A 27,565-nucleotide genomic window follows, 5' to 3' on the forward strand; every position below is an offset into this window, starting at 1 on the left:
ATGAGGGAAGATGGAGACAGGGTACCCTGCTCCCAGCAGTGGGTCTCCCCAGAGCCCCTGGCTGGCCACAGACGCAATCAGGTTTCTGAGGTTCCCAGTCAGAGGACTCAAGACACTCTTGTCCTTGGTCTTGAGGCTGGCAGAATCATAGAGGCAGCCCCCTCACCATGCCCTATGCACAGCTTCTGGGGTGACCTTGGAGTCTTAGGGTTGTTCTGAAGTCTGGGGGTGCTGCCTTTGGACTCTGAGCTGCCCGGAATTGCCATGGACATCCCAGGCACCCATGGATGACAGGACCATGCTGGGGGATAAGAGGTGGGGGCCCACTGTCTGCCCTCCTCAGACTCCTGAACTTTACCAGGCTGACCAGCCCAGGGACAGGAAGTGTGCATTGTCCAGCCCACCTCCTGAGACCCCTGCAGCCTCAGCAGCCGTCCACACTGTCCCAGCCCACTGTGACCTCCCCTTCCTGACCCTCTCTGCCCCTCTGTTCACACTCCTCAAAACTGCACTGAAGGGATTCAGTTCAACAAAATGGCCTTTGAGCCTACTCCGGGTTCTCCAAAGATGCAAGATCACTTGCTCCCCACATCCACTCTGCACAGACCATCTTCATCTTCCTCCCTGACACCAGACCCCTGCAGTTGCCAATTCACCCAGCCCAATGGCCAAATTTGCTGACAATGTTCTGTGTATATCAAAGCTATGATTTTTCCACTAGTCATGTATAGATACGAGAGTTGGACCATTAAGAAGGCTGAGCACCAAAGAAGGAATGCTTTCAAACTGGTGTTGGAGAAGACTCCTGAGAGTTCCTTGGATGGCAAGGAGATCAAACCAGTAAATCCTAAAGAAAGTTGGCCCTGAATATTCAATGAAAGGACTGATGCTGAAGCTGAAGCTCCTGATGTGAAGAGCCGACTCATTTGAAAAGACCCTGCTGCTGGGAAAGATTGAGGGCAGGAGGAGAAGGGGATGACAGAGGATGAGGTGGTTGGATGGCATCACTAACTCAAGGGACATGAGTTTGAGCAAACTCCAGGAGACAGTGAAAGACAGGGAAGCCTAGCATGCCATAGTCCATGGGGTTGCAAAGAGTCAGGCACGACTTAGCTACCGAACAACGAACAACGAACAACAACAATGACCAAATTCCCTCCTGTTTCCTCCCATGTCCACGACCAACATAGCTGGCCCGGCCAGGCCAGGGCCGTGACAGCCAAGACCGCCCACAGCGGCCCTCAGTCCAGCAATTGTCTCCCCAAAGGAATCAGCAAGTTTGTTTCAATTGCTCTGATTTTCATTTCCTTCACAAGGCCCTTTAAATCCAGATTTTAAAATCGCTCCAACATTTGTCATCCTGACAGATGCCAGGAGCAAACACGAACTGGGCCTGAAGTAGGGCATCCTGTGGGCTGAGGGTCTCCACCCAGGACTGGTCTGGTGCCTTGCAGGCAGGGGTGTTGTCCACTGCCTGGCACTGACCCCAACAAAGCTGGGTTTGAATCCTGATGAGCGATTCTGACTGTCAGGTTCAGGTCATCCTCTGGTCCTGGAGGCAGGCGGCAAGGGTCTCAGGCAGGAGCGTGGGCAGGCGCCCGGGGGGACATCCTCATGGGTTTGTCATGCTTGACCTCATCTCAAGGCCAAACCCAAGAGCTCTCTGGCCAGAGTTGACCGCTCACAGACACACCCTGCTGTGAACTGAACAATTAGTCCACCCACCTCTTCAGCCTTTGAGGACCTGAAAATGAACTCAGGGAAGGGGCCCAGCAAGGGTTCTTTTTTTTTTTTTTTTAACATTTATTATTAGAAACAATTTTTTTTGGCTGCACTGTGTGGGATGCAGGATCTTAGTTTCCTGATCAGGGATCGAACCTGCACCCCCTCCAGTAGAAGTGTGGAGTCTGGATCAACAGGAAGGCTCTGGGAAAGACTTTCCTGAGAGGAGAAGCCTGATGTCCCAGAACTAGGAGGGAAGGTGAAGAGTTACCATGAACTCAGTTCCACCTGTTTCCGTCTGTCCACAGTCACTGATCAGGCTGGTTGGGTTCATTGCCCCAGGATGGGCTAGGGAGCTGGACTTCCAGGTGCGCTGGGCTGAGAGGCAGGGGGACTCCAGCCCCAGGCCCACTAATAACAACACTTGTGAGTCTGTGAGATGGAGTGGGAGAAGGCGGAGGCCCTGGGAGCAGCAAGGACATGGGGAGCGAGGCAGTAGCCACCTCTCTGAGCTGCAGACTTTCTGGGCTGAGGGTCATCCTTCAATCCTTGCACTTTGGCTAAGATTCCCCAGGCATGGGCCCCGCCTTCTCCCGGTGCAGGACAGTTTGCCCGGTCCCCCACCAGGGCCTGGTGTTGGTCCCCAAAGTGCCTCATGCTAGGCTGAGGTGTCACCACTCAGACAAGGGACACGGAGGAGTCTGCTGGCCCCTCTGACCAGCAGGGGCCTCTAGGGGGCGTCCCATCTCCTATGATCCCCCCATGATTGGACCTTCAGGGTCTGCCCCACCTGGATTAGCGCCGACTCCCCCTGAATCTTCAGTCAGTCCATGTGGAGGCCCTTCCAGAGGTGGAAGGTAGCTGCCAGTGCCCGGCTGCCAAGAAAAATACGGACGGTGGGGTTCACGTCCTCAGCCCTCCACCCCCAATCTCCCCACAGAGGCCAGGCCAGTTCACATAGGACAGGAAGCCACGAGTCTGATGGCTGGACCGGCTCCCTCACATCTCACCAGAATGCACTCGCTATCTCATCAGGAAACGCAGGCCGGTCCCGGGTTCGGCCTCTTCTACATGGGTGGAGGCAGAAAGCTTCTCGCAGGCCCTGGGGGCCCCTAGAAGGAAAGTGCTTCCACCTGGGGCCAAGGGGCTGCCCATGGGCTTGGCTGACCTTCCTTCAGCCTTGGGAGCTCACCCCTTACCGAGTGGGATTTATAAGCTCATAACCCTGCAATGATAACGACTTGCACATGTGTGATCAGCGTGTGTCCTGCCTTTCGCTTTGATTCGGTGTCAAATGCTAGAGGAGGTGGGCGTTTGGTGGCAGAGGGCCGGCGCCGGTGAGGGACAGCCTCCTGTGGGGGCTGGGGGCAGAAGTCACATGGTCTTTGCTATGAATGGCATGGTCACATCGAGTACCCCTGGCTCGGGACTGTGTCTCCTCTCCTCTGTGTCCGAGTTACACTGAGGTGGACCAGGCAGATGCCCAGGTGGAAACAGAAAAGATAGGGCTGGAGGGAGGTACCTGCCCAACTCCAGTTATCTGTGATTAAGAATGTGCCTGAAAAAAAAAAGAATGTGCCCTGGACTATTTTCACTTCATCTGTATTTTATTTCCCTCCTCTTCTGGTAGAGCTCCTTTTGGACATTTGGTCCAGTTCAGCAGAGCTAAAAGGGAAAGAGGGGTGGAGGCCCCTGTGCTTCTTACCATAGTAGGATGCTGGCATGGGAACATCCTTCTGCACTGCCCCCAGCCCTGGTCCATAGGACCACTGAGGACTCAGGTCTGGGGGCTGCAGAGGGGCCGTGGGGCCCCCGGCTCTGACACTACAGGGGTCTAGCTGGGACCACAACACACAGACACACACACACACCTGCCTTTTCTGGGTTCGGGTGTGAGGGCCATAACACACAGACAGACAGACAGACACATACACACACACACACCTGCCTTTTCTGGGTTCAGGTGTGAGGGCCATAACACACAGACAGACAGACAGACAGACAGACACACACACACCTGCCTTTCTGGCCCTGAAGTCTTGTTTCTCTGCCTTCCCCTCTCCATCCCTCACACAAAACCCACAGAGGCTTTTTTTTAAGCATTTTTTTCTTCTTACCCCAATCAAATTGATGACCAGGAAAGTATGTGGCTTGGTAAGCAAAATTCTTGTGAAGACTAAATTCCAAAGCCCTTGGCAGCCGTGACCTCACCGCACGGATACGCGGCAGATCACGGCTGTTTTTATAAATCGCCGCCCGCCCGGGGGCAGCACACAATGGCCAGTGTTGACACCGGATTCCTCACGTTCCCTGGGCCCCCAGTCTACGTGCTGCTGCTGGGGGTCCGTCCCCAACCCTGGAGCCCAATCTGTCCTTGGGTGGACGCTCACCCGTGACTGCATGAGGAAGGACAGGCTGGACCCTGGGGCAGGTGTAGCCTCAGGAGCGCTGGCCATGGCCCAGGAGGGACAAGCCCCACTGGGAACTGAGGCCCTGCCCTCCTCCCAGAGCCTCCCTGGGAGACCCAGACCTGCACCCTGCATCTCCGGCTGACTTTGTCCCGGTGGGAAGGTCTAGGGGAGGGGAGGTGGGGGCGGTAGGTGTTGAGGGTGCTCAGGGCTATGGCTGCATGCCCCTTGCCCAGAGGACTCTCCAGGACCCCTCGAGGTGGCTTCCTTTGGCCTCTGCCCCAGCACAAGCCCCACAGACACCCCCCCCCCCACTACCATGTACTGATTTTTCACAGCACTTAGCCACCTGCCATCCGGGGTGGAATCACCAAGCAGGCAGGGACCCTGGATCATGCCGGCACACAGTGGGTTCTGCTCAGAGTGAATGTCAGCTCACACCTCTGGGGGTCTCACCAGCTCCCTGGGGGCCCCGCCAACTATGGCCACACAAAACAGCCGCTCAGAAGGGCGGCCTTGGGGGAGGGGACGGCACCCAGGCCTGCATGACTGATCTCACGGATTCCCTGTCACATGACGCCCAGAACCACTGCTCAGGCAGAAAGCTGCCCCAAATCTTACTCTGCAGAAGGGAATGCTGACAGCCTGGCCAGGCCAGTTCCCACCACACAGGCCTGAATTAAACAGTTTAATCAATTAGTGAGATGGAAGCCTCTGTGTCAGCTGCAGCTCTAATGAGGGGCTCCCTGCCCCCACCCGTGGGACGCATCAGCCTTCTCCCTGGGCGCCTCGACAGGGCCAGATTCAGCCCAGGTCCTCCCCAGGCGGTCGCAGCCCCAGGAGCGGGTCTGGAAGCCAGGCCCCATGGCCTCAGCTGGATGCTCGGCCACACAGGGCCAGGCCCTCCCTGCAACCAGCTTTCCCTCCACAGCCCAAGCGGCAGAGCCAGGAAGGCCCGGGGTGGGGGCGGTGGGGGCTGGGGGGAGAACTACACAACTGTCTCCATTTGTGGATGAGTTCACAAAACTCCTGGGGCCCTGGATGTGGCCCAGTGGGACTGAGGTCACAGGGACGACAGGTGGATGAGCCAGCCCACCCCGCTCCCTTCCCCTCGTTTCTCAGCCTTGAACACACACACACCCCACAGGTACATGCACAGACACACGTGTAGACACACATGCATCTGCATGCAGAGGCTCCCAGGCTGCAATCTTCCAGTAGTTTCAAAGCGTCGGCACAGGACCCAGGCACCCTACAGAGACTCAGGCCCGGAACCTCCCCTTGATCTGTCCAGGTCAAGGCGCAGGGTCAGGGTCAACACCAACGCACATGTGTGATCACGTGACATGGTGGGGGCATGTCTGTTTCTGCCTGCCCCTCCCCCAACCTCCCTAGCATCTGCAGTGAGAGTCACTCTGAACACTGACTGCACCAGCCTGCGTGTGTCCTTCTGACAATCAGACTGGACTTTCCTCAGTGGATTAGAGATAAAGCTGCCAACCCGCTCATGATCACTAGTAAGTTCCTCGTGTATTTACAGTGAGGGGGCCGGACGTTTCAACGCTTGGCTTCAGTGAGCAGGAAAGGCCAGCCAGAAAGCAAGCAAACCTCAGCCCAGCCCAATGTCCTCTGACTTCCGTTCTAAAAAAGACAGGGGCTGTGGGTCACTGACCTTGCACAGGGACTGGGCAATAATCTGGCGTAAATCTCTTTTCTTCTCTGGGCGCTGACATGTCCTGGGATGGAAGCTTGCCCGCAAGCGTGGGGTCAGGGCGGCATGCCTATCTGGCAGGGAGACCCTCACTCATACCACCAGGCCCTGGGGTAGCTAAGGAGATGGCTCGGGAAAAGGCCATTTAACACCCAGGACAATCTCCGCTCTCCACAGAGAGGACCCTGCAGAGGGACAGAGGAGCTCAGGCTCACACATGCCGGCTGTGGGGTCCACACCCCAACACCCCAGCACCGCTCACGTCCACACACTGTCCTTTGTCCACTGAGGGGTGGAACAGTGGTCCCACCTGGGAGTCCCAAGTGGGGGTCTGATAGTGACATATCCACTACAAGGATGCAAGTAGGACAGCTGTTGTTGTTGCCGCTGCTGCGGTTTAGTTGCTAAGTCGTGTCCAACTCTTTTGTGACCACATGGACTGTAATCCACCAGGCTCCTCTGTCCATGGGATTTCCCAGGCAAGAATACTGGGGTGGGTTGCCATTTCCTTCTCCAGAGGATATTTCCGACCCAGGGATCAGACACACATCTCCTGCATCTCCTGCTTGGCAGGTGGATTCTTTACCACTGCGCCACCTGGGAAGCCCACATACCATGTCATGCTCAAAATCACCGAGAGCTGTGCGGGCCAGGGTGCAGGCTTCCTCGGCCTCTGGGAGCTGGGGGCAGGCAGATCCTGTAGTGAGAGTCCCTCACCAGCCTCCTGGGTGCTGAGCACAGTAGACAGAGGGGTCAGGGAGCCCTCTCAGGGCAGGGAGGTACCTTCCCACTCTGCCCTTCTTCCCCTAATCCTGTGGGGCGGGCAAAGGACAGAGGGGCCTCCGGGAGGGGTCTTGTCTTGGAAAAGCCTTGGCAACACTTTGGAGCACTTTGAGGGTCATCTTGGAGGGTGAGAAAATGCCATCCATCCATTCAAGGCAGCAGGACACAGTGTTTGATGGAGAAAGCCCCAGGCTGGGCTCCCTACTTACTGTACTTACTCCCATCTCAAAGTGGGCCCACTCCAGGGGCAAAGCCATCTGAGGCCGTGACAGGACTCCCGTGGACCAGCGAGGAACCAGTGAGTCCAGACCCGCCCCACCCCCAGCCGTGCCTGCAGCTGCTCCAGTGTGACTGTCTCTGCCCTTCTGAGCCCACCCTGTCGTGCCACATCTGTGTCAGCAGTGCAGGTGGGTGGAGCCCAAACACAGGGCAGATGGGGCATCTTGCGGGGCGGAGGAGGACAGGTGAGGTCCCGAAATCCAGCCAGAGAAGAAGAGAAGCTGGGGAAGATGGGATGGGGTGGGGGGGGCGGCGGTCCACAGACAGAACTGAAGAGAGCAATGGGAAGGAGGCATGTGCAGGGCTCGAGAGGGGCCGCCCACAAGGACGAGAGGCCCAGGACGCTGGGCAGATGGGGGGCTGCAGGTGGGCCTGGTAGGCGGTCTCTGGGGCCACTGAGGCCCATCATCACCCTTGGTGCCTGGGACAAGGTGACTCAGGACAGGTAGTACTGGAACCACACCTGGACTCTCCTGGCAGTGAGCTCAAAGGCAACTGGTTACAGTGTAGCATCTGGTGGCGGAGACAAGAGGGAAACACCTGGGATTGGGGGTGGAGGGTGCAGAGAGAGACAGAGAGAGGAGAGACAGACGGGATGGGGAGACAGCACGGTCCCTCACACATCAAAAACCCCACCTGCCCTGTGGTTTCCACCTACACAGAATCATTGAACTCTGAGATTCAAATAAAAGTTGGGGGCCAGTTTTCTAAAAATGCAGACACAGACACATAACCCGGCATGCTGCACACAATTTTAGGGGGAATTCACAGGCAAGCCGGGCTGCCCGGGGACCCCCGCCAAGCCCCCTTCACTCCAAGTAAGGAGGTACCTGGGTGGGTTTGTCTCCTGTAAATGTTGTAGCAAATTCCCACAAACTTGTTGTGGCTTAGAAAGCAGCCCGAGGTTATGATTGCCTGGCTCTCGAATGTCGGGGATTGGCTCTCTCTGGGGGACCCTCCTCCACCTCCACAGCCAGCACACTCTGTCTCTCCGGTTCTCCTTCTTCTCACTCTCTTCCTTAGAAGGGTTCTTTTAAGGACCCCTGTGATGACAATAGGCTTCCCTGGTGGTTCAGCAGTAAAGAATCTGCCTGTAATGCAAAAGCCACAGGAGCCTCAGGTTCGAACCCTGAGTCAGGAAGATCCCCTGGAGGAGGGCATGGCAACCCACTCCAGTATTCTTGCCTGGAGAATCCCATGGACAGAGGAGCCTGGTGGGCTACAGTCTATAGGGTCGCAAAGAGTCGGACACAACTGAAGCGACTTGGCACCCACATATGTAATGACAGTAGGCCCAGCAGGATAATCTCCTCATCTGATTAGCAATCCTAGTTCCATGTGTGGCTTTAACTCCCCTTTGCCATGTCAGGTAACATATTCACAGGGATTATGTGAATAATTACTCCAGGGATTCCAATGCGGACCCCTTTGGGAGCCACTAGTCTGCCATCCCCTCCGCAGCAGGTGAAGATGACAGACAGGATATGGACCACATACGTGGAAACATGGCCCAGGCAGCAGGGGGCTGAAATGAATTGTCTCCAGGAGACCCTGCTCCTCCTCCAAAACTGAGTGGTTTCCTCAGTGCTGACAGGAGACAGACAGCAAAGGTAAAGGTCGCGTGGTGCTCCACCACTGTTTCCCCCTCCCCACGCCATCCCTCCCTCCCTCCCAGGCCTGTTTGCTCCTCCCACATACCAGCTCCCACCTTCCTCAAGGCCTGGCTCAAACCCCACCTCAAACACCATGGGTAAAACGGCAGTTCCGCTGCCCCTGCCCACCCACACTGCATCCCAGACCCAGCTCTGCCCTTCCTTTCCCTCCACACTAGCAGTCACCTCAGTGTGATTCAGCATCTGTGGGTTTATATACTGACAGTCCCCCAGCTCCGGAGCAGCCTCCTGGTGCCAGAGCTGGAAGGGAAGCCCTGCAGGTGTGTCTGACTCCAGGCTCCGTTCTTGCCCAGCAAAGAGGAGGCTCACAGCAACAGCACATGTATCGGGCCAGCCAGTCTGGCCTGAGATGTCCACAGGGGCCCTCATCTGGGGGCCAGCTGGCCTCTGGAGGCCAGGACAGGGACTCCCACATGCAGCAGTCTGGAGGTTTCCCTGGGTCCCAGTGGACCACACGGACAGGTGTGGGTCAAGGCCAAGCCCTGGTGAGCACATGGCCCCTACACCTGGGGTCCATCCCACCCCAGCTCCTCCGGGCGGGCACCACGATGCTGGGAATGAGGTCTGGGGCATATGATGAGCAGCCCGCAGCTGGAGGTTGCAGGGTCAGCCTGACTCCTCAGGTGGTCGGGACAGGGGAGAGGTGGGTGGTCCCCTTGCATTGGGGTGCAGGGGCCTGAAGCTTCAGGAAGCCCAGACCAGCAGGAGGAGAGGGCCAGGGACCCATATATGTCCTAGGAAAGCACAGGATGGAGAGGAGAAGAAAGCACCCTTAGCACAGGGGTGCTGTCAGGAAGCAGGAGAGCTGCTGCCCACAGACGCCACGGTGGCCGAGAGGCTCAGAAAGTTTTCTGATCTTGATGTCATTGGACAGCCCGGGACCTGGGGCTCCCACCAGCGTGCTGAGTGTCACAGAGGCCAAGAGAGTAGGGATCTCCTTAGGGTCTGCCAGGAGGAGGTGTTTCTTGGGTGGTTCCTGGGCCTTGGCTGACCGGTGCAGAGTGTGCAAGATGGGAGGGAGTGGACACTAGAGGTGGGGGTGGGGGTCACCACTTGGCAGGAGGAAGGTGGGATCCAGGGCACCCCGGGCCAGGACTCAGGGCTCCTCCACGCCTCCCCTTCAACCTCTGGATGGAGCCATAGGGCGCTGCCGGCCGCTCCATCCACAGAGAGGGGTTGCTCAGAGCCAAGACAGAGACACTGGGCCAAGGGCCACTGGTCACTCAGAAGGACCGTCCAGAGACCCTCCAGGTGCCTAGTCCCCTCAGGGCTCCACAGTGTTGAGGGGGCAGGAGTTCTGGTGTTGAGAGAGTGTGCTGGTGCATGGGGGGGGGGGGGGCCTCAGACCCCACAGCAGCCCCTGGGCAGCAGGAAGGCATGGGCTGGAGGGAGGTAGGGGCTCTGCACGCCCTCAGAAATGGTGACCTTTTCAGCCCCCCTCCAACACCCAGCAGCCCTGGACTACTGCCAGGGCTCCGCTTGGCCAGAGAGAAACCTCCTACATGCTGGCAACAGGCACCCACCTGCAGGGCCACACTCTCAGAGCCAAACCCCACCCCCTCCCCAACCTGTCCGATAAGCTCCCTCCAGACAAGCTCCTCCAGACTTTCCAAGAGGCCTCCGCCCCCAGGCACTTCCTGCAAAGCTTCAGCCTTACGTGGAGGAAAGGCTGCTGTCCACCGGACATCAGCACATGGGGTCAAGGCCCCAGAACCTCCTGGGGCAGATCCCGGCGTCCCTGTATTGACTGACGTGAGGGACGCCAGCCTGAAGCCCGACAATCTGGTTCTGCAGCATCCGCATGCCCAGAAAACCCAATGCGTGAACCCAGGAGCGGGTCAGCTCCTCCCCCGCTGTGGGCCAGGCATGTCTGCTGCTGTTACAGGCGTCCTCCTGGCATCAAGCATCCCAGTGACTAGCCACAGTGGGACCTGTGCCCGTCACCAGACCTGCTGCTTCAGGTCATCAGCCTGCTTCTCGTTGGACAGGTATTGAGCACCTGCTTCTTGTTGCAACCTGCAGCGGCCCACAGGTCTGAGCCAGGGCACACCTGTGCAGACCCACAGGCCTGAGCCGGCAGACAGCCACTCCTCACGGTGTGCCTGAGTCTTCCGTGCCATTGGCTGGGTGTTCGTTGATCAGTGTTGGCCTCTCCCAGGTCCTTGGTCTCTCAGCAGTTGCTTGGGAAGACTCACAGCCTTGGGTCTGATTACATGACACCCCAGCAATGCCCTTAACAGGATGAAGAGTATCTCCTGAGATTTTTATCTTACCCAGAACCTGTGCATATGAACTCATTGGGAAATGAAGTCTTTGCAGGCATGATCAAGATGAGGTCTTACTGGATCAGGGTGGGCCTTGATCCAGCAATTGTTGGTCGTATAAGAGCAGAGACATGTGGATAGAGATACTCAGAGGGAAGAAGGCCAAGGGATAGCAGAACAGAAACTGTGATGAGTCCACCAGATCAAGGACCAAGGACTGTTGGCAACACCAGAAGCTGGAAGAGCCAAGGAGGGGTCTCCCCTGGCGCTGTTGCAGGGAGTGCACCCCTGTGCACACCTTGATTTTGGATTTCCAGTCTCGAGAACCATGAGAGAACAAGCATCTGTTGTTTAAGCTCCTGGGTTGTGGTCATGTGTTTCGGCAACTGTAGGGCACTGACTCATCCTTGAGGACATGGGGCTCAGAACAGCCCCTGGGTATCTAGACACTTGCCCTGGGATCAGGCATTTGGGAGAAGCTGAGGTCAAAGGGCAGGATCTGGGCTAACAGGAAGGGGATGGGGTTGGTCCACCAGAAAGGCAGGGGTTGTAAGTATGGAGCTAACAGCCTCACTTCGAGTTGGGTCCAGTATGAAACGTCCCTAACGCCAGGGCTGGGGTTAGGGGGGCGCTGACCCCAGGAGAAGACCTGACCTGGACCCCCAGCTAAGGGCCACACACCCCTGACCAGGGCCGAAGATAGACGCGCCATTGATCTGTCAAGAGGCTGGTCTTTATTCCCTGGAATGGAAACACCCTGCAGTCCCAAAATGATGATGGCTGGCAAAGCCCCTCCTTTAAAAATTCAAAAACAAAATGAAAAACCATTAGGTGTCTGGCTCCATAAATTTCCATAAAAAGAAACAACTTCGAATGGTACCCAAGCCTGGTGTCCAGCGTCGGCCGTGACCTACAGCCCCCACACTTCACCCAACATACCAGCCAAACACAGTGACTTTAGATGCTCAGAAAACAGTACAAAACAGAACACAAAGGCATTTTGCGACACGGGAGTTTGCTTCCTATGGACATTTCTTTTTTAAAAAAAATATAATAACTTAGTTGGCATGTTACAGCATCTCCGATCAATCCGTCAGGGAGTCCTTGGCCGGAACCTCGTGGGGCCGCATGCAGCGTGGGCCTCCCCAGCTTGAGCGCCAGGCACCCTCCACAGTGTGCGTGTCCACCGCTGCGGCCGCGGTCACCTGGCGCTCACTCCGTGCCCATCTCGCAGGGGTTCATCCCCCTCTCCTCAGCGTCCCTGTACATCCTTTGGAAATCCTTGAAGCGTGGGGCGCAGCCGAGCCAGGCCTCCCCAAAGTGCATGTGGCCGGTGAAGAGAAACTCGCCGTGCCCGGGCCGGACGCCGCACTCCAGGAGCGTGGAGACGCGCCCCCGCCAGCCTCCACCCTCGCCCTCAGGGGCTGGCCGGAACACCCTGCTCTTCTGCCGGTAGAGCCGGCTCACGTTCAGGTGGATGGCCGACTCCTGCCGCTCCGGCTCGTGGATCACTTTCTGGATGGAGCCTCGGACGACTGCAGAGGAAGGAGAGAGGGTCAGCAGGATGCTTACCAAGCCAACAGCACACCCCCCACCGCGCAGCAAACTGGGAGCTGATCCTGAATGCTGCCTTCCAGAAATTCTCATTAAAAAGCTCAATCCGCACACAAGAGGCTACCTAGGGGCTGCCCCACCACCCACACTGTCGGGGGGCAAAGATGCTCTTCTCTCAAGGGCCAGTCACAGAAGTGGGGGAAAACAGAAGACACAAACCTCATTGCGCACCAACTTTTCAAGTTGGAACAAGAAAAGTGACTGCACTTAATACCCAAGATCTGCTGTGATTCTGCATCAAGATCGGACAGAAAGGGTGAAGCTTGGAGGAGAGGAAGGTGACAGGAAGGAGAAGGACAGAGCAGGCACAGGTTGGGGACCCGTTGCCTGGACCCAGATCCCCTCTGTGTGGGGCCAGAAAGAAGAAGGGGGATTGAATTTCCACTCCCCAACTGCCCTGGGAGCCTAGGGGGCCGAGTCAGGTCCCGCTGGGCCGGCTCCAGCAAACTCATACTGAGTGTTGCCACCCTTAACCCGAGAACGTTTGTGCCAACGTCACGAACAGGTAGAGGCTGAGTCCCTGACCTCAGCCCTGACCCCACCAGCGCCTCCGACTTTCACACTTTGGTGCCTGCAAGGGTGTGGGCGGGGCACTGCAGAGAGGCTAGAGCCAGGACTTGGGCTCAAGCACAAAGCAGAAAAATGCTCAATATGCCCTCAAATAGGAATTCCCACCTTAAAGAGGAATTCCCAACTCTTGCCTGGTCCTGCACACAGGTCCCTTTCCTTGGGGTGGGGGCGGTCACTCTAAATGAGTGGAAAGGAAGGTATTTTCCCGTGACCTGCAATTGGTGATGGAAGGGGGGCCAAGCCCAGTCTTCAGCAGAGTCTCTTCCCCCCAGGGGGTCTATGTCTCCCATATGGTGGGACCCTCCAGCATACTCACCAAAGTCGCTGGTGCAGACGGCCAAGAGAACCTCTGTGTGGCTGCAAGGGCGACATGGGGCTGCAGGGAGAGAAGAGAGTCAGGTGCAGAGTCAGATGGGGTCTGTGGAAGCTCGAGGAACACAGACCCTCCTGCCTACAGCACACAGGTCACGTGACATCCTATAACTCCTCTGATGTCCGCAGCCAACTGTCTAGGCCCCAGGCCTCTGCCACCAAGGAGCCAAGAGAGAAAGCAGGCGGGACCATGGCCTCCGCCTCGTGGGTGGGGAGATGCCTCTAGGAGCTCCAGGCTTACCTAGGCTGCCTGCGATGGCATGAAAATGAAGGGCAAGTGGGGTTTTGTGCAGGACTGCACTCAGCTCATGTCTGCAGTCACACTTGGCAAGGAGCCACTGGGCTCCAAGTCACTTCTCAGTGCCAAAACCAACCCATGCTCACCTGAAGCCGCATTCCTGATGCCAGCCTGGCCAAGAGCCTCGCCTGGCCTCAGTGGCCAGGCCTGGAAATGCCAGGGCCTCCCATTCATACTGCCCGTCCCCACGGTCCCATCTGCCACCCCCATTCCATAGGAGGTCAAAGCACTCTCTAGAAGCACCACAAGGCTGTGGCCCTGCTAAACGCATTGGTGGGAGTGAGAGATGTGTCCAACTGCTTCAGCAGTGGGGTCCTTATCTAACCGACAAGGCCAAGTGACCACCTCCAAACCCCTCCAGACACCTTTCACAGCAAGCCCAGTTCACAGAATCCCCTCTGAGATCCCCAGATGTGGGAGGGGGCTGATTCCTCCAGACAAACCAGTCCCTCTCGGTGGGCCTCTGCCCCGGGTCAGCCCTCCACCTACTGACTCAGATGGGCAGGAGCCCTCCAGAAAGGCTGGGGCAGGCGGGGAGAGAGAAACCGCGAGACTTGGGGGACCCCTGGGGACCACAGCACTCCTAACTCAAGAGTGGATGTAGGGAGACACGAGTTCATTATTTGGCTCTGATGTTGCACTTTTCCTCACCTGTTTCTAGGGGCCCAAACTCCCTAACAACAGAAACATTAGGTATGAGCGCTCACCAGGAAAAGCTTCCCTCGGCTCTTTCACATTCTAAAGGCCCCACAGGGTCTCCAGCCTTGATGCTCACTGGGCCTGGACGAAGCTACAGCTGTCCGCCTGCCTGGCTCTGAACTGGGCTGAGCTGTCACCTGCCCAAGGGGCTGCAGTGACTCAGGGCCCTAGAGGAAACAGGCAGACTCGGAGAACAGGAGGAGCCTCTGGGGCCCCGAGTGTGTGTGGTGGCAACCAGAGATGACCCTGGAGTCTCCAGCGTCCTGGGACGCCCTGAGGATGGACATGATGTGTCCAGAGCACTGGCCTTCCTGTCCTGCCCCTGGCAGGGGTGGGTGCACGCATCCAGTCCAGTCTGGTGAGTGCATGACTCACGGGCGCTTCTGTCAAGTTATCAGGAAAAAGGAGAAGCCGCAGAACAAGAACAGCCTGTCGGACGCGTCGGAAGCATCTGAGAGGACGGAGCGCCTCCCGCCCCAGCTCCAAATCCCGAGCCTTCGTGCTCTTTGTCATGAGTGTGGACCCGCCAGCCTCAAGGCCTCCCCTAAAAAAAGAGGGTGGCCAACTGGGGGGTCCCCCACCTCTAGCCTGCTGGGGGCCTGCTGCCCACAGTGGGCCTGACAGAGGTCACTATGGTGAGGAAAGTGGGCTGCACAGCCTCACGTGCCTTGGGGGGACTTGCATCTTATGAGAGTCAGCTCATGGTGGTGGAGAGACTTCCCGTCCTGGTGGTGCCCCCAATGCCCACTGGGGCAGAGGCCCCCACCTAGGGCCCCAGGGCCAGGCCTTGCAAGCTTCAAGGGCAGGGGGATGAGAGGCGAGGTCCGCACAAGCTCTCTAGAAGCTGAGACAGGTCCAGGCCACGGACCCTGGTCGGACTGCAGGCCTGGGTGTGTGTAATCGCCAAGCCCTGGAGCCTCACCTTCTGTGGGTCGTAGGCCCCAGGACCCTGGCTGACTGCTGGGGAGAAAGGTGGCACGAGCTTGTCCCGGGCCCTGACTCAGGCCCAGCCCCACGGAGGATGTCCGAGGACCCGATGGCCCCAGGGGCAGATGGGCAGCAGCCTGCAGACCCTCCTGTCGAAGCCTCAGTGAGCTGGCGCCACACTGACAGCTGGAGCTAACAAATCCCGCATCCCCTGCAACTCTCTATGACCCTGAGCTTTATGAAGTGTAGGCACCTTCGTGGAGAATCCAGGCTGCCGATGCTAGAATCCAGCAGCAGTCTGGAAACAATTATTAATCGGCGGAGTCAGGCTTGTAAAGGCGGAGTGGAATGCGCTGGTTCCTGACACATCGAATCTCGTTTCCTTGCGGGGAAGGTGAGGAGGGGGCGACCCAGGGGCCGGGTGGAATTCTGGCCTGTAGTTCTTGGAAAAGGGGAGGGGCGGGGGAGTGTGGACATGGAGCAGATTATTCTGGAATGTGTATAAAATGAACTGAATGAAGTGGGGAAAAAAACAGGGTCAAGGAGACCAGCCTGGGAGTGGCGGGGATGCAGGTGACAATGGCAGGTACACAAGGGAAGGGCAGCACCCCACTGTCAGGCTCCGGGCAGCCCGACACCCAAGGAGATGTTTGCAGCTGGGGGGATGCTGCTTCAGCAGGTGGGATGGCCCAGGTAAGGATGACTAGGGAGGAGATCTTGTGTGAGACACCCTCTGGGGTCTCCAGCGCAGCCTTGCCAGGTGGGGAAACACAGCATTTTAACAGGGAGGAAAGTGCAGGTGGCAACGTGGCCAGTGTTCCCTGAGCCAAGAGCCTCCTCTGATCGGCACGACAACCCCGCGCTCATCCCAACTCCAGGCTGCAAGGTAACATCGCCCCACAGGACCCTGAGGGAACTGACTGAGGCTGGTCGCCCCCTGTAGAGGCCCCACAAGCACAAGGAACTACCCCCCTCACCAGCTGTCTCCCCCACACCTGCTCTCCTCCCTTCCTTTTCCTGGTGAGCAAGGGGTCACACCTTCCACCCCAAGAGCCCGGAGCTGGGTAAGATGAAAAGTAATCTTAATAATGACTTGGGGGGTTGGAGAAGCACTGGTGCAAGAAAACTAAATTTTCAGGGAAAAAATTAAGTTCTCTTCTGTTTCCAGGAAATAACCAAGTTTCTTCTCATTTCTGCACGCTGTTGTTTATCTCCCACAGCCCATCAAGGCCACCCCTATATTCTAAGGTGCCTGAAGGGGGGAGGTCAGCAGGGGCCCCTCAAAGGGATCATTTGCCTCTGACTCATCAACAGAGTGGTTTCAAAGGGGATGGGGAGGTGAAGCCCATCAGAAACTATGGGACCCAGGCCGCCTCACCCCACCTGGCACCCACAGGCAGCGATAGGTGTCACTTCTGAGCCTTCACGGCTGGCACAAAGGGGAGTCCTCTTGCCCCTCCCCACCCTCCAGCTGTGGGTCTAAAACACCACTGCTGTCCCCCTTCACCTGCACACAGGGGGCCAGCTCTGGGTGGGCATCACACACAGCCCACCCCTGCTTCTCAGCTCCCTAAGCAATAAAAGAATAGGCTGGAATCAGGGGTCCCAGAAGAACCCCCAAAATGGGGTCTGCCTCTGTCTCTTAGAACCAGACCGAGTAACATCCCTGCCCTCCCTTGCTGGCCACCCCAATGGGTCCCCCAGCCCACAGGGCCATGGGGTTGCTGACGGTGCCCGTTACCCAAGTATACTGGGACCCTGCAGAAGATGGTCGGCTGGGGCCACAGTGAGGCCTCAGCATACAGTCCAGGCGTGGCCTGGAGCTTCTTCCACTAGTGAGTTGCATCTGGCTGCTCGCCTGCCTTTTATATCCTGCCAGGAGGAGGGAGTGTTGGGTTCCTCAGGTGCCTGGCGAGGCCCTCGTGGGAGGGGGACGGGGAGGGGCAGGTCCTCCTCCTCTGGCCACGTGGCAGCCCAATCCTGAGTCCCCCAGGGCTGAAGGACCCCTGCCGCCCGCCTGCCCCTCTGTCTCCGCCTGCCTCTCCGTTCTGGCCTCTTCTTTGGCTGTCGGCATGTCTCAGTTCATACGAGGCAGCCGATTGTGCAACATGATGAACACGAGGCTGACACGCTCACGGTAAACACGCCCGGCGGAACCACCCAGAACTGCGGCCGGCGAGGCTCATGCACACCTCCCCTCCTCCAGGATCCCGGCCCACAGGGCCTCTCCTCTCATGTCAGCACAAACTGGAACTCGTGACTCATCGGCGAGGGAGAAGCCTTGTCCACCTCCCCAGCAGGTTGCTTCCTGGGCTGCTCGTCCCCAGGACGTGCGCTCACCTCCACGGCCCACGCACCAGGGATCCGGCTTCACCGGGGTCTCCCAGCTGGAGCCAGGGCCAGACAGGAGGGCGTTGCCCTCTGAGAGCCCGCCCGGCCCCAGGGTAGGTCACTGCTGCCAGATGGCTGGCACCAGCATTCCACATTACGTACCCATTCCTTTGGCATTAAAAGCTTAGGGACGCATCCCTGGGGAGAAGGGACAGACCAGCCTCCCCGGATCCCTGCTGCCCTCGCCTCCTTCAGGACAGAGAGGTGCTGGGCCCACAGCTGCCAGACCCTGGGAGCATCTTGAGCCCCCATCTCAAGTTCTGAAAGTCACTGCGTCTGTACTGCCCCAGGCCAGCGCCCCAGCCACTGGGCAGATAGATGGACACTTACACCCCAACACCCCCAGGGTCCCTGGGATCCCTGCAGGCCCCAGATTTAAAGAGACACTCCAGGGCCAGGCAAGCATATGGCTGGGGGTAACAAGGGAACCCCAGCAGCCCAATGTCCAGCCACAGCCATGCAACCAATGTGGGGCCCTGGCCAGTGACCAGATGACCCACCCCATCACATGGGGCCTCCTCCCTGGGGCCCTGTGGGGCTCTCCCAAACCCACTTACTGCCCTAGCCTGGAAACATGGGCCTGGGGTCTGGGGAAGCACAGACCCTGGCCCCAGAGAAGGGGAGAGAAAGTCTCGGGTCCCCAGGGCTGAGTCACAGGCTGAGTCACCCCAGGCTGCAACCATACTGTGAATTTTCCACCACAGACTCCAGTCTGTGCTGACCGGAGCACCCAGGTGGCATCACGGAAAGGCCTTTACACCATGGCCTCTGAGAATCTGGTGGGAGCCGCACAGCAAAGTGGAACAAAGTTCTAGCCAGAGAGAATGTGTGGCCAGTAGCCCAATGGCTTCAACCCATCAACATTTTATCAGTAAAAGGAATGCTAGTGAGTTCCTAATATCTGCCCCCATCGCCATGGTCAGGCACATCAAATTTGGTGACTGGGTTTTTCCAGAACTTGTTTTTATGGCGAGTTTATCTCCAGTGGCTCCCCGCTCCATACACATACACACCAGAGTGAGCCGGTGATCACTTGCTGGTGATCAAGATAAAGGCTGTTGTGGTTAAAGTTTTATTCAAGTCCTGGGGTTTTATAGCCGCTTTCAGCATTCCTGACAGGGTCCTATCCAGTCAGGCCCTGGGGGGAGGGGTGCTACGTGGACAGTCAGGCCCTGGGGGCAGGGGTCCTACCTGGGCAGTCATACGCTGAAGCTCTATAACAGACCGCTTTAGGTTGAGAGAGAGTTAAGGTTTTGGAAACTCATCGGAGTCAAGAACAACAGGACAACATACTGTAGATTCACATTCAGGAGAAAAGTCTACATTTCAAATCCTAGGAGGTCTGAGTTTTCCCAGTGGAAGATTTTATTCACTAAAATGTGGAGATTATACTATTCTTGGGGCTGATCCGCCCCTCATGCCAGGTGTTTGGACCTCAGCACTGCTGACGTGTGGGGCCAGGTCATCATCCATGCTGGAGGGACCATGCCAACACTTGGGGCCAGCTCATTCTCCGTGTTGGGGCTGCCCCATGCATTACAGGGTGTGAGCAGCACCCTTGCCTCACCTCCATCACTTGATGCCAAAGCACCCCCCAGTGCCTGTCATCTCAGCTGGTCATTGACGAACAGCTGCCTGGAACCTGTCCCCAAGATGATCTGAGCTCCCACCTTCCCCTTGGGAGGCATCTTGCTACCAACTAGTTTGGGAATTGACAAAAGATGGTGCAGATGGTGCACCCAAGTGCTATCAGCCCCCGCCCCACACAATCGGACCCCGTGAAGCCATCTGTGCCTCGGGACTAGAGCCCCACCGGGCCTGGATGTCCCTGACGAAATGACGAGGACCCTGAGTTTGCCCTGTGTGGGAGCTCTTGGGGCCACACACTCCTCTCTGCCCACAGAACTTTCCAGAGACCAACACTGCTCTCCACACAGGGTGCATCAGAGCTGTCTGCTGGCCTCAAACAGAAGGAAGGAAAATCTGAAGCCAACACACCAGCCCTCGGCCACCCAGAGACTCTCTCAGGGACCTGACCCAAAGTCCCCAGATCGTCACAGCCTCTCAGCCACCCTGACTGGCACGGCGCTGATGCCCTCAGCTCCACATGGACGAGTCCTCACTGACACTCACACATAAATCGGCTCGGGAACCCAGGACCGGCCCACAATTCAGGACACCCCAGCTCTGGAACAGGAATCAGCCTCAGCTCCCACCCAGAACTCAAATGTTTCAGGGGCTGCAGCCGATACCCAAAACACCTGACCGACTCGTGTGTCAGAAAAAACTCTGGAGGAGTTTGGACGGTAACAGCACCCATTTCCAATTGCAGCCACAGCTGGCCCAGGGGAGAAGAGTGTATTGGGGCCAGGACTGTGTCACGGCTCTGTTCCGACCCACGGCCATCATCCTGAGTCCACACTGCCCACAGCACGCCGGGGGCAGCCCTGGCCACCCTCGGGCAGACCCGTCAGGTCTGAAGCCCAGACTCGGGCAGCGTGTTCCTGCCTGGAGATTCTTCCCCATGGGAGGAGGTGGGGGCAGGAGACGATGGATGCGGGGCAGGCCCAGCAAACAGGAGAGGACCCCCCCGAGGCCACCCCCGCACCCTGCACCCACACTCACCCGACAGGGCGTGCAGGTCCGACCCCGCGCGCCTGCTGGTCAGCTCGTACTGGAAGCCTGTGGTCCTCCTGCTGATGTCTTGCTGTGGTGTCGCCTCCACGAACAGGCCCCCCTGCTCGAAGCCGAAGCACGGCGCCTGGCCAGGCCCGAGGTCCCCGTCCCGCACCAGCAGTTTCAGTTCTCCAGTCCTTTCCAAATAAATATTGGCCCCCGAGGAGCCCCTGAGGGGCTTGATGCACAGAGTCAGGTGCCGGGAGGGCGAGAAGGTATTGGGGCGCAGGTTCACGATGAGCGCCCCGGTCGGGTACATCCACTCCACGGTGCCCGCCGAGCAGCGCAGGTAAACTTGCTCCACCTCCTTCCTGTGGGCCTCGTGCGTCAGCCCGCTGCGGAGAGGGGAGACACGTCAGTCGGGAGAGGCACCTGAGCACCGCGGTAAGGCATCCGCCTACAATGTGGGAGCCGCAGTAGACATGGGTTCGATCCCTAGGTTGGAAAGATCCCCTGGAGGAGGGCACGGTGACCCACTTCAGTGTTCTTGCCTGGAGGATCCCCATGGACCGAGGAGCCAAGCAGGCCACAGTCCATAGGGCTGCAAAGAGTCGGACACGACTGAGGCAGCTTGGCACAGCAGGGCAGCACCCCTCACCCAGACAGGTGTGGGCGCTGTTGCCACCATGCAGCTGAGGGCCCATCTCTAGGGAGGGGCGTGCAGCCATGCGGTCCCACTCGTCCGGCTCTGAGCACTCTAGTGCATGTGGGAACTCCTGGCTCCCGGGCCCTCTCAACACCCCGACACTCCACTGGCCTCTGAGCCCAAGTCCTTGGGGTCTCTCCCTGAGCTGGGATGATGATGGGTGCGGTGGAGGTGGGAAACATGGAAGGGATGGATCTTCCAAAAAATAAACAGGGAAACACCAGCCAGACGTTGGCACCAACCCAGGTTCCCGATGACCAAATGAGGGTCAGGAAGCTCATTTGATGGGAGATTCCCATTGAGTGGAGTGGAGACCAGGGAGCAGATTCAAGTGACAGGAAGCACGCTGGAATGCCAATGCCATACAATAGAGAATGCACTCCAGGGAGCAGCTTTTAAACCAAAGGGAACGTTAGCAATTTGGTGGTTTGGGGGGGGGGGGGCGGCGTTATTGGAGGTTGTTGGTGAGTTTTGTCTTTAGGGTCCCCTTTAGACACAATGTTCCTATTGTCTTGAAGGCAATGATGTGACCGCTTTGTCATTCATTTGAGAACCCGAAGACCCTGCATTGCCAATCGTGGTTTGTTGTTGTTGTTGTTTTTTCCAAAACAAACTCAAATCATCAAAGCAAAATACAAAAGTCAAGAGAAGGTCCTCCACGGGGAGACACGGGAGGGAACTATGGAAAAACATTACAAAAGGTCTGTGGATGCCTGTCTTCCTGATGGGGACTGCTGAGGAGTTCAGTGGGTTTCAGTCCTAATAAATGCCAAACAGGAAAAAATGAAGTGTGCTACGCTCTCGGGGTGGCAGGTCTTGAGTAAGTTGTAACATTATGTTTTCGAGAAATTGAAACCATCAAAAACGTTCAAGTTTCCCCTACTCAAACTTGTAATGTAAATGTCAGCTTGTGGTGACGGTTACGTCATGACCACCGAGCAGCCCTGGAACTCAACCCGGTGACTTCAACTAAGTGTTTTATTACATGAAATTTGGTTCTGATCAGATCTCAGACAGGTTCACCCACATTCTTAGGATTTTTATGTGAAATAAACAATGCTATATTCAGAGCCCTGGCCTGAGTGAGTTACCAGAAACCTTTTCTGCAGAGGAGAAAACACATAACATATGGTTTGCATTTACTGTTGGTGACTCACGCTCCGGGCCCCGAAAAGCCTCGCTTTTCATACGACGGCCAGCTGCAGGCTGGGGCTGCACAGTCACCCTGCAGACCACATCAGAAGGACGTGTCAAGGAGGTGAACTCCCTCCTAACCCCACTCCCCACCCCCAAGGCCCTGGGTCATAGGCAGCCTGGCCTCAGAAGCCTACTGGGGCCGCACACGCAGAACAGACTTACAAATTACAGCCACATAAAACTCACACAAGCTCATCTGACACACAGGAGGGGATGGGTGTAATTACAGTGCCGGGTGACAAAATTAGACTAAATGGTGTGTGGTTGCCACAGATGACTATAATCAGCCCTGCTCTTATGCAGCCACACAAACTTTATCACGGTGTCCCTCCTCTCCTGGCTCCAGCCTCGAGGGGCAGCTGGACACTTGCCCCATGCCCAGGCACCAAGCCTCAACTCTCTCTCCCACAAAAACCATCCCGTCAAAGGCTTTGCTTCCCTCTCAGTGGGAAGAGGAGACCCTAGGGGTCGAGGGAGTGGAGAACCCACGGCAGAGGCTGTGGGTAACTCTCACTAAGTTGCCTTAACCTCAACAGTGGAGGGGGGAAAGGGGGTGGACTTACCCTCCACCCATGTCTTGGCAGGGGTGAAGGGGGCCCTCATGGGGGCTGATGGCCAGCCCACACTGCCCAGGGGGAGGTGGACCTGAGGCCCTGGGGGCTGCCACCACCAGCCTGGGCACGTGACCACATGCATCCATTTACTCACAAGTCACTCGCCACCTAAAAGAGGACTAGGAACAAAAAGACAGTGGACAGACAAGAAATATGGCGCCCATCAATTTACCCTCTAGCAGGTCCACTCCATCCCCAGAACCTACACAGGCTCTGCTCTGCCTCTTCTCTCTTTTCTTTTAAATTACTTATTTTTATTTACTTATTTGGCTGTGCCAGGTCCTACTTGCGGCACACAGGGTCTGCTATCTTCGTTGTGGCACACAGGACCTTTAGCTGCATCATGTGAACTCTTAGTTACGGCATGTGGGACCTAGTTCCTGCCCAGGGATCAAACCCAGGCCCCCTACATTCTGAGCACGAGTCTTAGCCACTGAACCACCAGGGAAGTCACCACCTCTGCTTCTCTCTTGTTCTAGTAAAACATCAGGACCAAGACTCCCACTAGGCGCCCAACACAGGAGTGTCCACGGTCACATCACAGCAAGAGCTCCATTCAGACAGACATCTGCTTGGTTCAGCCTGGGGCCAGCTGAAGCAGAAGATTCACGGTCTACCTAGTACCTACCGGAAAATCTAGTCACCACTGAAAGACTGAAAATGCAAAAGTGCTATTAATGCAAAAGTGCTGGAGATGCAAACACACAACACATTGGTAATGGTCACTGCTGATGGTATTTTACGATTTTCATATAACATGCAAGTGACATCCTAACCAAGCAAAAATGAAATAACTATGCCCTGATGTGATGAAGCTAAAGGATTCAGGGGAAAAAAAAAAATGGTTCTATTCATCCTCAGGAAACTGAGAAAACTGATTTGATCTTGGATTATTTAAACTGAGTTAATGCATTAAAAAGGTGGAGGGGAGGAGAGTTGGCAAGTGTCACTCCCAGGAGGACCCACACCTGTGGAGCACCTTTCTGGGAAAGATGGCAAATTCCAAGTTGCTACAGGGACTATCTGACGGGGTCAGTGTGGAAGCAGCAGAGCCCACACCACTCATACCCACAGCCTGGTCCAAACCCTGAGTCACCAGAAGGAAGTGATGGTCTCTGGTTGACTAAAGTCAGGAAGAGCTTCAGATCAAGGGCGAAACCAAAAGGCTCTGCTTCCTGGAGTTACCTTTCATTTCCCCACCTCGCAGGAGAGACAGCCCAGGTGTGACATACTGACTGGCAGTGCCCAGCCCGTCGCAGTGGGAAAGTTCATGGTCCACCTTTATGACCAGGGCCTAATAAAGATAGGACGCATCCTGCCCTGGCCGAAGGAGAGGGATTTCAAAACCCTCTACTTAATTGCTTGGATACACCCAGAAACACATCCAGCCTGTCAAATGTGAGTGGCCAGTGTCGTAAAAAAGCAACTCCCTTCGTATCAGGGGATCAGAAACCACCCTGCGCATTGGGGCTTGCACCACCCTGTGCCGTCTTTAGAACAGCTCATAAAAAGTCATAAATGCTATAGAATCAGCAGGCAAACCGGTGCACCAGGGTAAGAATCTGTCAGCTGATCTGTGGGGAAAAAAAAAGGTAACTGGAGGGGCAGCGATTACAACCCTGGTGTGGGGGGAGGGGGGTCTTATGCTCCTGGAATGTGACTTGGACCTATCTCTGCTCCGGATCCTACCCATAACTTCTACAGCCACTGCAGCCGCCCTTGACAAGTTTCTACCTCTAGGTTGAGTGGAGGACATTGGAGGGTGTCCAAGACCAGGGGTTCATTAGCAGTGATGGAGGGAGAGGGGATACAGGCAAGCAACTCTGCTTCTCCAGATAGATAAGAGGATGCACAGGAAGAAGAAGGGATTCCTCTATCCACTACAAACACCTGCATGGTCCCCAGGGGAGGCATCCTCTGCACACTGGTCCTCCAAGAATGTGAAAAGGGTATCAGCTCCTCCTCTGAAAATTCAAGTTCACAGGGGTGGGACTGGGTTTCTGTTTTTGATCTGCTGAAGCAGGACACCCCAAGGCCTCATTTTGGGGATGCACTGATTCATCCAGCAGAGGTTGCAAAGCAGGGAGTTTAATTACCAGCGAGGGGGGAAAGGGCAGCCCCAGAAGAGTGTGTCAGAGTCAGAGGCTCCCAGCCAGCTCTGTGCCGGCGCCAGCATTCTCCAGGCCAACCCTCCCCCAGAGCTCGGATCTGCCGTGCAGGGCCCAGTCTCAGCTCCACCAACCCCTGCTGCCGGGAGACCTTCTGTAGCCCAGAGGGCGGGTGACACCAGCCCAACAGCCCAACCTCAGGAGCCCGGGACCTTCACTCTGGGATGGGTGGGAAGTAGAGAGAAAGGAGCAACGTAACTGCCAATTTCCACAGAGAACTGGGGGCTTCCCGGGCGGCTCAGCAGTAAAGAATCCGCCCGCAATGCAGGAGACACCGGTTTGATCCCTGAGTGGGGAAGATCCCCTGGAGGAGGAAATGGCAACCCACTCCAGTATTCTTGCCGGGAAAATCCCACGGAGGAGCATGCACAACTGGGTCTGGACTTATCCAAGATGACCAGCAGCTGCCCTGCTGACGCACAACCCAGCACCCTGGCACAACGCTGCCCTTCTCGGAAAAACCGTCTTCACTCAAAACAACCCCATGACACCCCCACAGCATGAGGTGTCTGCCAGCGGGAGTCTTCCCACCAGAAGGCAGGGTTTAAGGGGCCCTGCATGGTGGGACGCCCGGACACCCAGACCCCAAGAGTGTCCCGGCCCACTGTGTTTTCGGAGAAGACGACCCTAGCATCTCCCTCGCTCTGCAAACTCTTGAACCCGCAACTTCCGAAGCACATGCCGTCTTCTCCAAAACAGCGAGGTGCCGGGCTCCGGCCGGCGCCTTGGCAGACGGCTGCTCTCGTCCTGAGTAGCTCCGCTCTCACCAACCACCCCCCCTCCCCGCCCACGCTTGTGACTTGCCTGTCACACTGCAGTTTAAAAAAAAAAAAAAAAAGTCCTCGGCTGCCTGCCTTGGCGGAGGGCGTGAAGGGGGGTCGCCGAGCCCAGCGCGCGCTGCCAAGGGCGGCCTGACCTTCACCGGGCGGGGCGGGGGGCTCGACCAGGCCCAGAACTCGCCCGGCACACGGTGCCCGCCCACGGGTCTCCGCCCGCACCGACATGGTCAGCGCGCGGTCAGCGCCAGGGCCCCCTCTCCGACCACCGGAGCCGCCGCTCCTTCCTACCAATCCGTCTGTCCCTTCCCGCTCGGCCCTGAGCGCAGGCCCGGCTCCTCCCGGCCCGGGGCGCCCAACTCCTCGCCGAGGGCAGAGCCCCGGAAGGGCCAGAGGGCTGACCCCCGATCGCCTCCAGTGAAGGGTCGCGGGGTCCGGGCTGCTGTTCTCTGGGAACCAAGCGGCGACCCATGCGATCCTGCGCCGGGAGAGCTGGCTGCCGGACCGAACCGACCCCACCGCGCTGCAGGCGCGCCTTCCCCTGGGCGTCTCCAGGGTCGGGGGACCGGGACGCCGCGGGCTCTTTTGTTCTAGAACCGGGGGCGGGGGAGGGCGGGGACCGCACTCGGCCTGCAGAGCGGGCCCCCGGGCCCCCGAGTCCCCGCGAGCTCGGTCCGCGCGGGAGGGGAGTGGACGCGAGGGCCGGGCTCGCGCCGCGCGGACTCACCTCCCCTTCCAGCTGCACAGGTCGCTCGAGTACTGCGCGCCCGCGCCGCCCAGTAGCACGGCCAGCAGCAGCAACAGCGGCGGCGGTCCAGGGCCCGGGGCGGGGGGCCTCGGCCACAGCTGCCCCGCGCGCCCCCCAGCCGCCCGCGTCGCGCCCCGCATGCTCTGGCTCCGGCTCGGCCGCCTGTCCCGCGTCCGCGCCAAGCGAGCAGACCCTCAACCCGGCGCGGCCGGGCGGCCGGACTCCGAGTTCAGGAGGTCAGGTCGCGCGCCCCCCGCGCCTCCAGGGTGGCCGCCCGCCCATCCCCGCCGGAGTTGGGGCCGCCCGAGCCGCTGGAGCCGCTGGACCCGTGCGCGAAGATCCGCGCCCGCCGCCGCCGCCAGAGCCTCTGAAGTCTGCAAGTCCGCGGTCCCGGTCCCGGCTCAGCTGGGGGGCGGCGCCCGTCCCACCGCTCCGCCCCCGCCCCGGGTCCGCCCCCGCGCGCCGGAACTCCGCCCCTTGCGCCCGCGCCCCGCGCCCAGTGCGCCCGGCTGGACGCGGCGGATACCCGAGTCTGCGGCGTGGCAGGGGCGCGGAGCGCCGGGGGCGTGTGGCTCGGGGGTGGGACAGGCTAGGACGCCGCGGAGAGGAGAGGGCTGCGCGAGGGACGGGGAGGAGGGCCCGGGAGGGAAGAGCCAGGTTGGAAAGTGGAATTTCGAGCGGGAGGGGGAAGGGCAGCAGCGCGTCCCGGTCTTCTAAGGTGCGGGGGCAGGGTAGAAACCCGAGACCCAGTGTCTGTGCAGACCCTAGCCGAGCGCCTGGCCGGCAGGTCCCTCCCGCCGGCAGACTGAGTCCGGAATGGCCTCTGGGATGTAGCAGGGGCGCCTGGCCGTGTCACTGCTGTGTGACCAGCCTGAGGCCGTCAGGGATGTTCCTGGCACCCACCCTCGACGGGATTTGAGTGTGCTTTGCGGAAGTTCAGACTGTGCCGTCCCGCGGCCCACGGGGGAGGGGAGGCCCGGCTGTGGCCGACTCACAGTTGAGTGTGCGGTGGACCCTGGGACACCCATT

The 27,565-nt window shown here is 58.1% G+C and overlaps 1 protein-coding gene across 1 annotated transcript; it reads right to left on the minus strand.

The window, feature by feature from the left end:
- Nucleotides 1–11,551: 11,551 nt before the first annotated feature.
- Nucleotides 11,552–26,892, minus strand: METRNL (meteorin like, glial cell differentiation regulator). Its single transcript, XM_061144421.1, has 4 exons — nucleotides 26,516–26,892; nucleotides 20,337–20,722; nucleotides 13,341–13,400; nucleotides 11,552–12,375 (listed from the first exon to the last, which is right to left on the minus strand). The coding sequence occupies exons 1-4, from the start codon at nucleotides 26,674–26,676 to the stop codon at nucleotides 12,053–12,055; spliced, it is 930 nt and encodes a 309-aa protein (XP_061000404.1). The 5' UTR covers nucleotides 26,677–26,892; the 3' UTR covers nucleotides 11,552–12,052.
- Between the last annotated feature and the right edge of the window lie 673 nt (nucleotides 26,893–27,565).

Source organism: Dama dama, chromosome 5 (genome assembly GCF_033118175.1).
Source record: "Dama dama isolate Ldn47 chromosome 5, ASM3311817v1, whole genome shotgun sequence".
Taxonomy (NCBI): Eukaryota; Metazoa; Chordata; class Mammalia; order Artiodactyla; family Cervidae; genus Dama; species Dama dama.

Bases quoted from the DNA above. Each gene is read 5' to 3' on its own strand.
- METRNL (XM_061144421.1), bottom strand. From the start codon at position 26,676: ATGCGGGGCGCGACGCGGGCGGCTGGGGGGCGCGCGGGGCAGCTGTGG. The intron at 20,723-26,515 runs GTGAGTCCGCGC...CCCTCTCCGCAG, and splicing joins CTGTGCAGCTGGAAGGGGAG to CGGGCTGACGCACGAGGCCC. The intron at 12,376-13,340 runs GTGAGTATGCTG...CTTCCTCTGCAG, and splicing joins CGTCTGCACCAGCGACTTTG to TCGTCCGAGGCTCCATCCAG.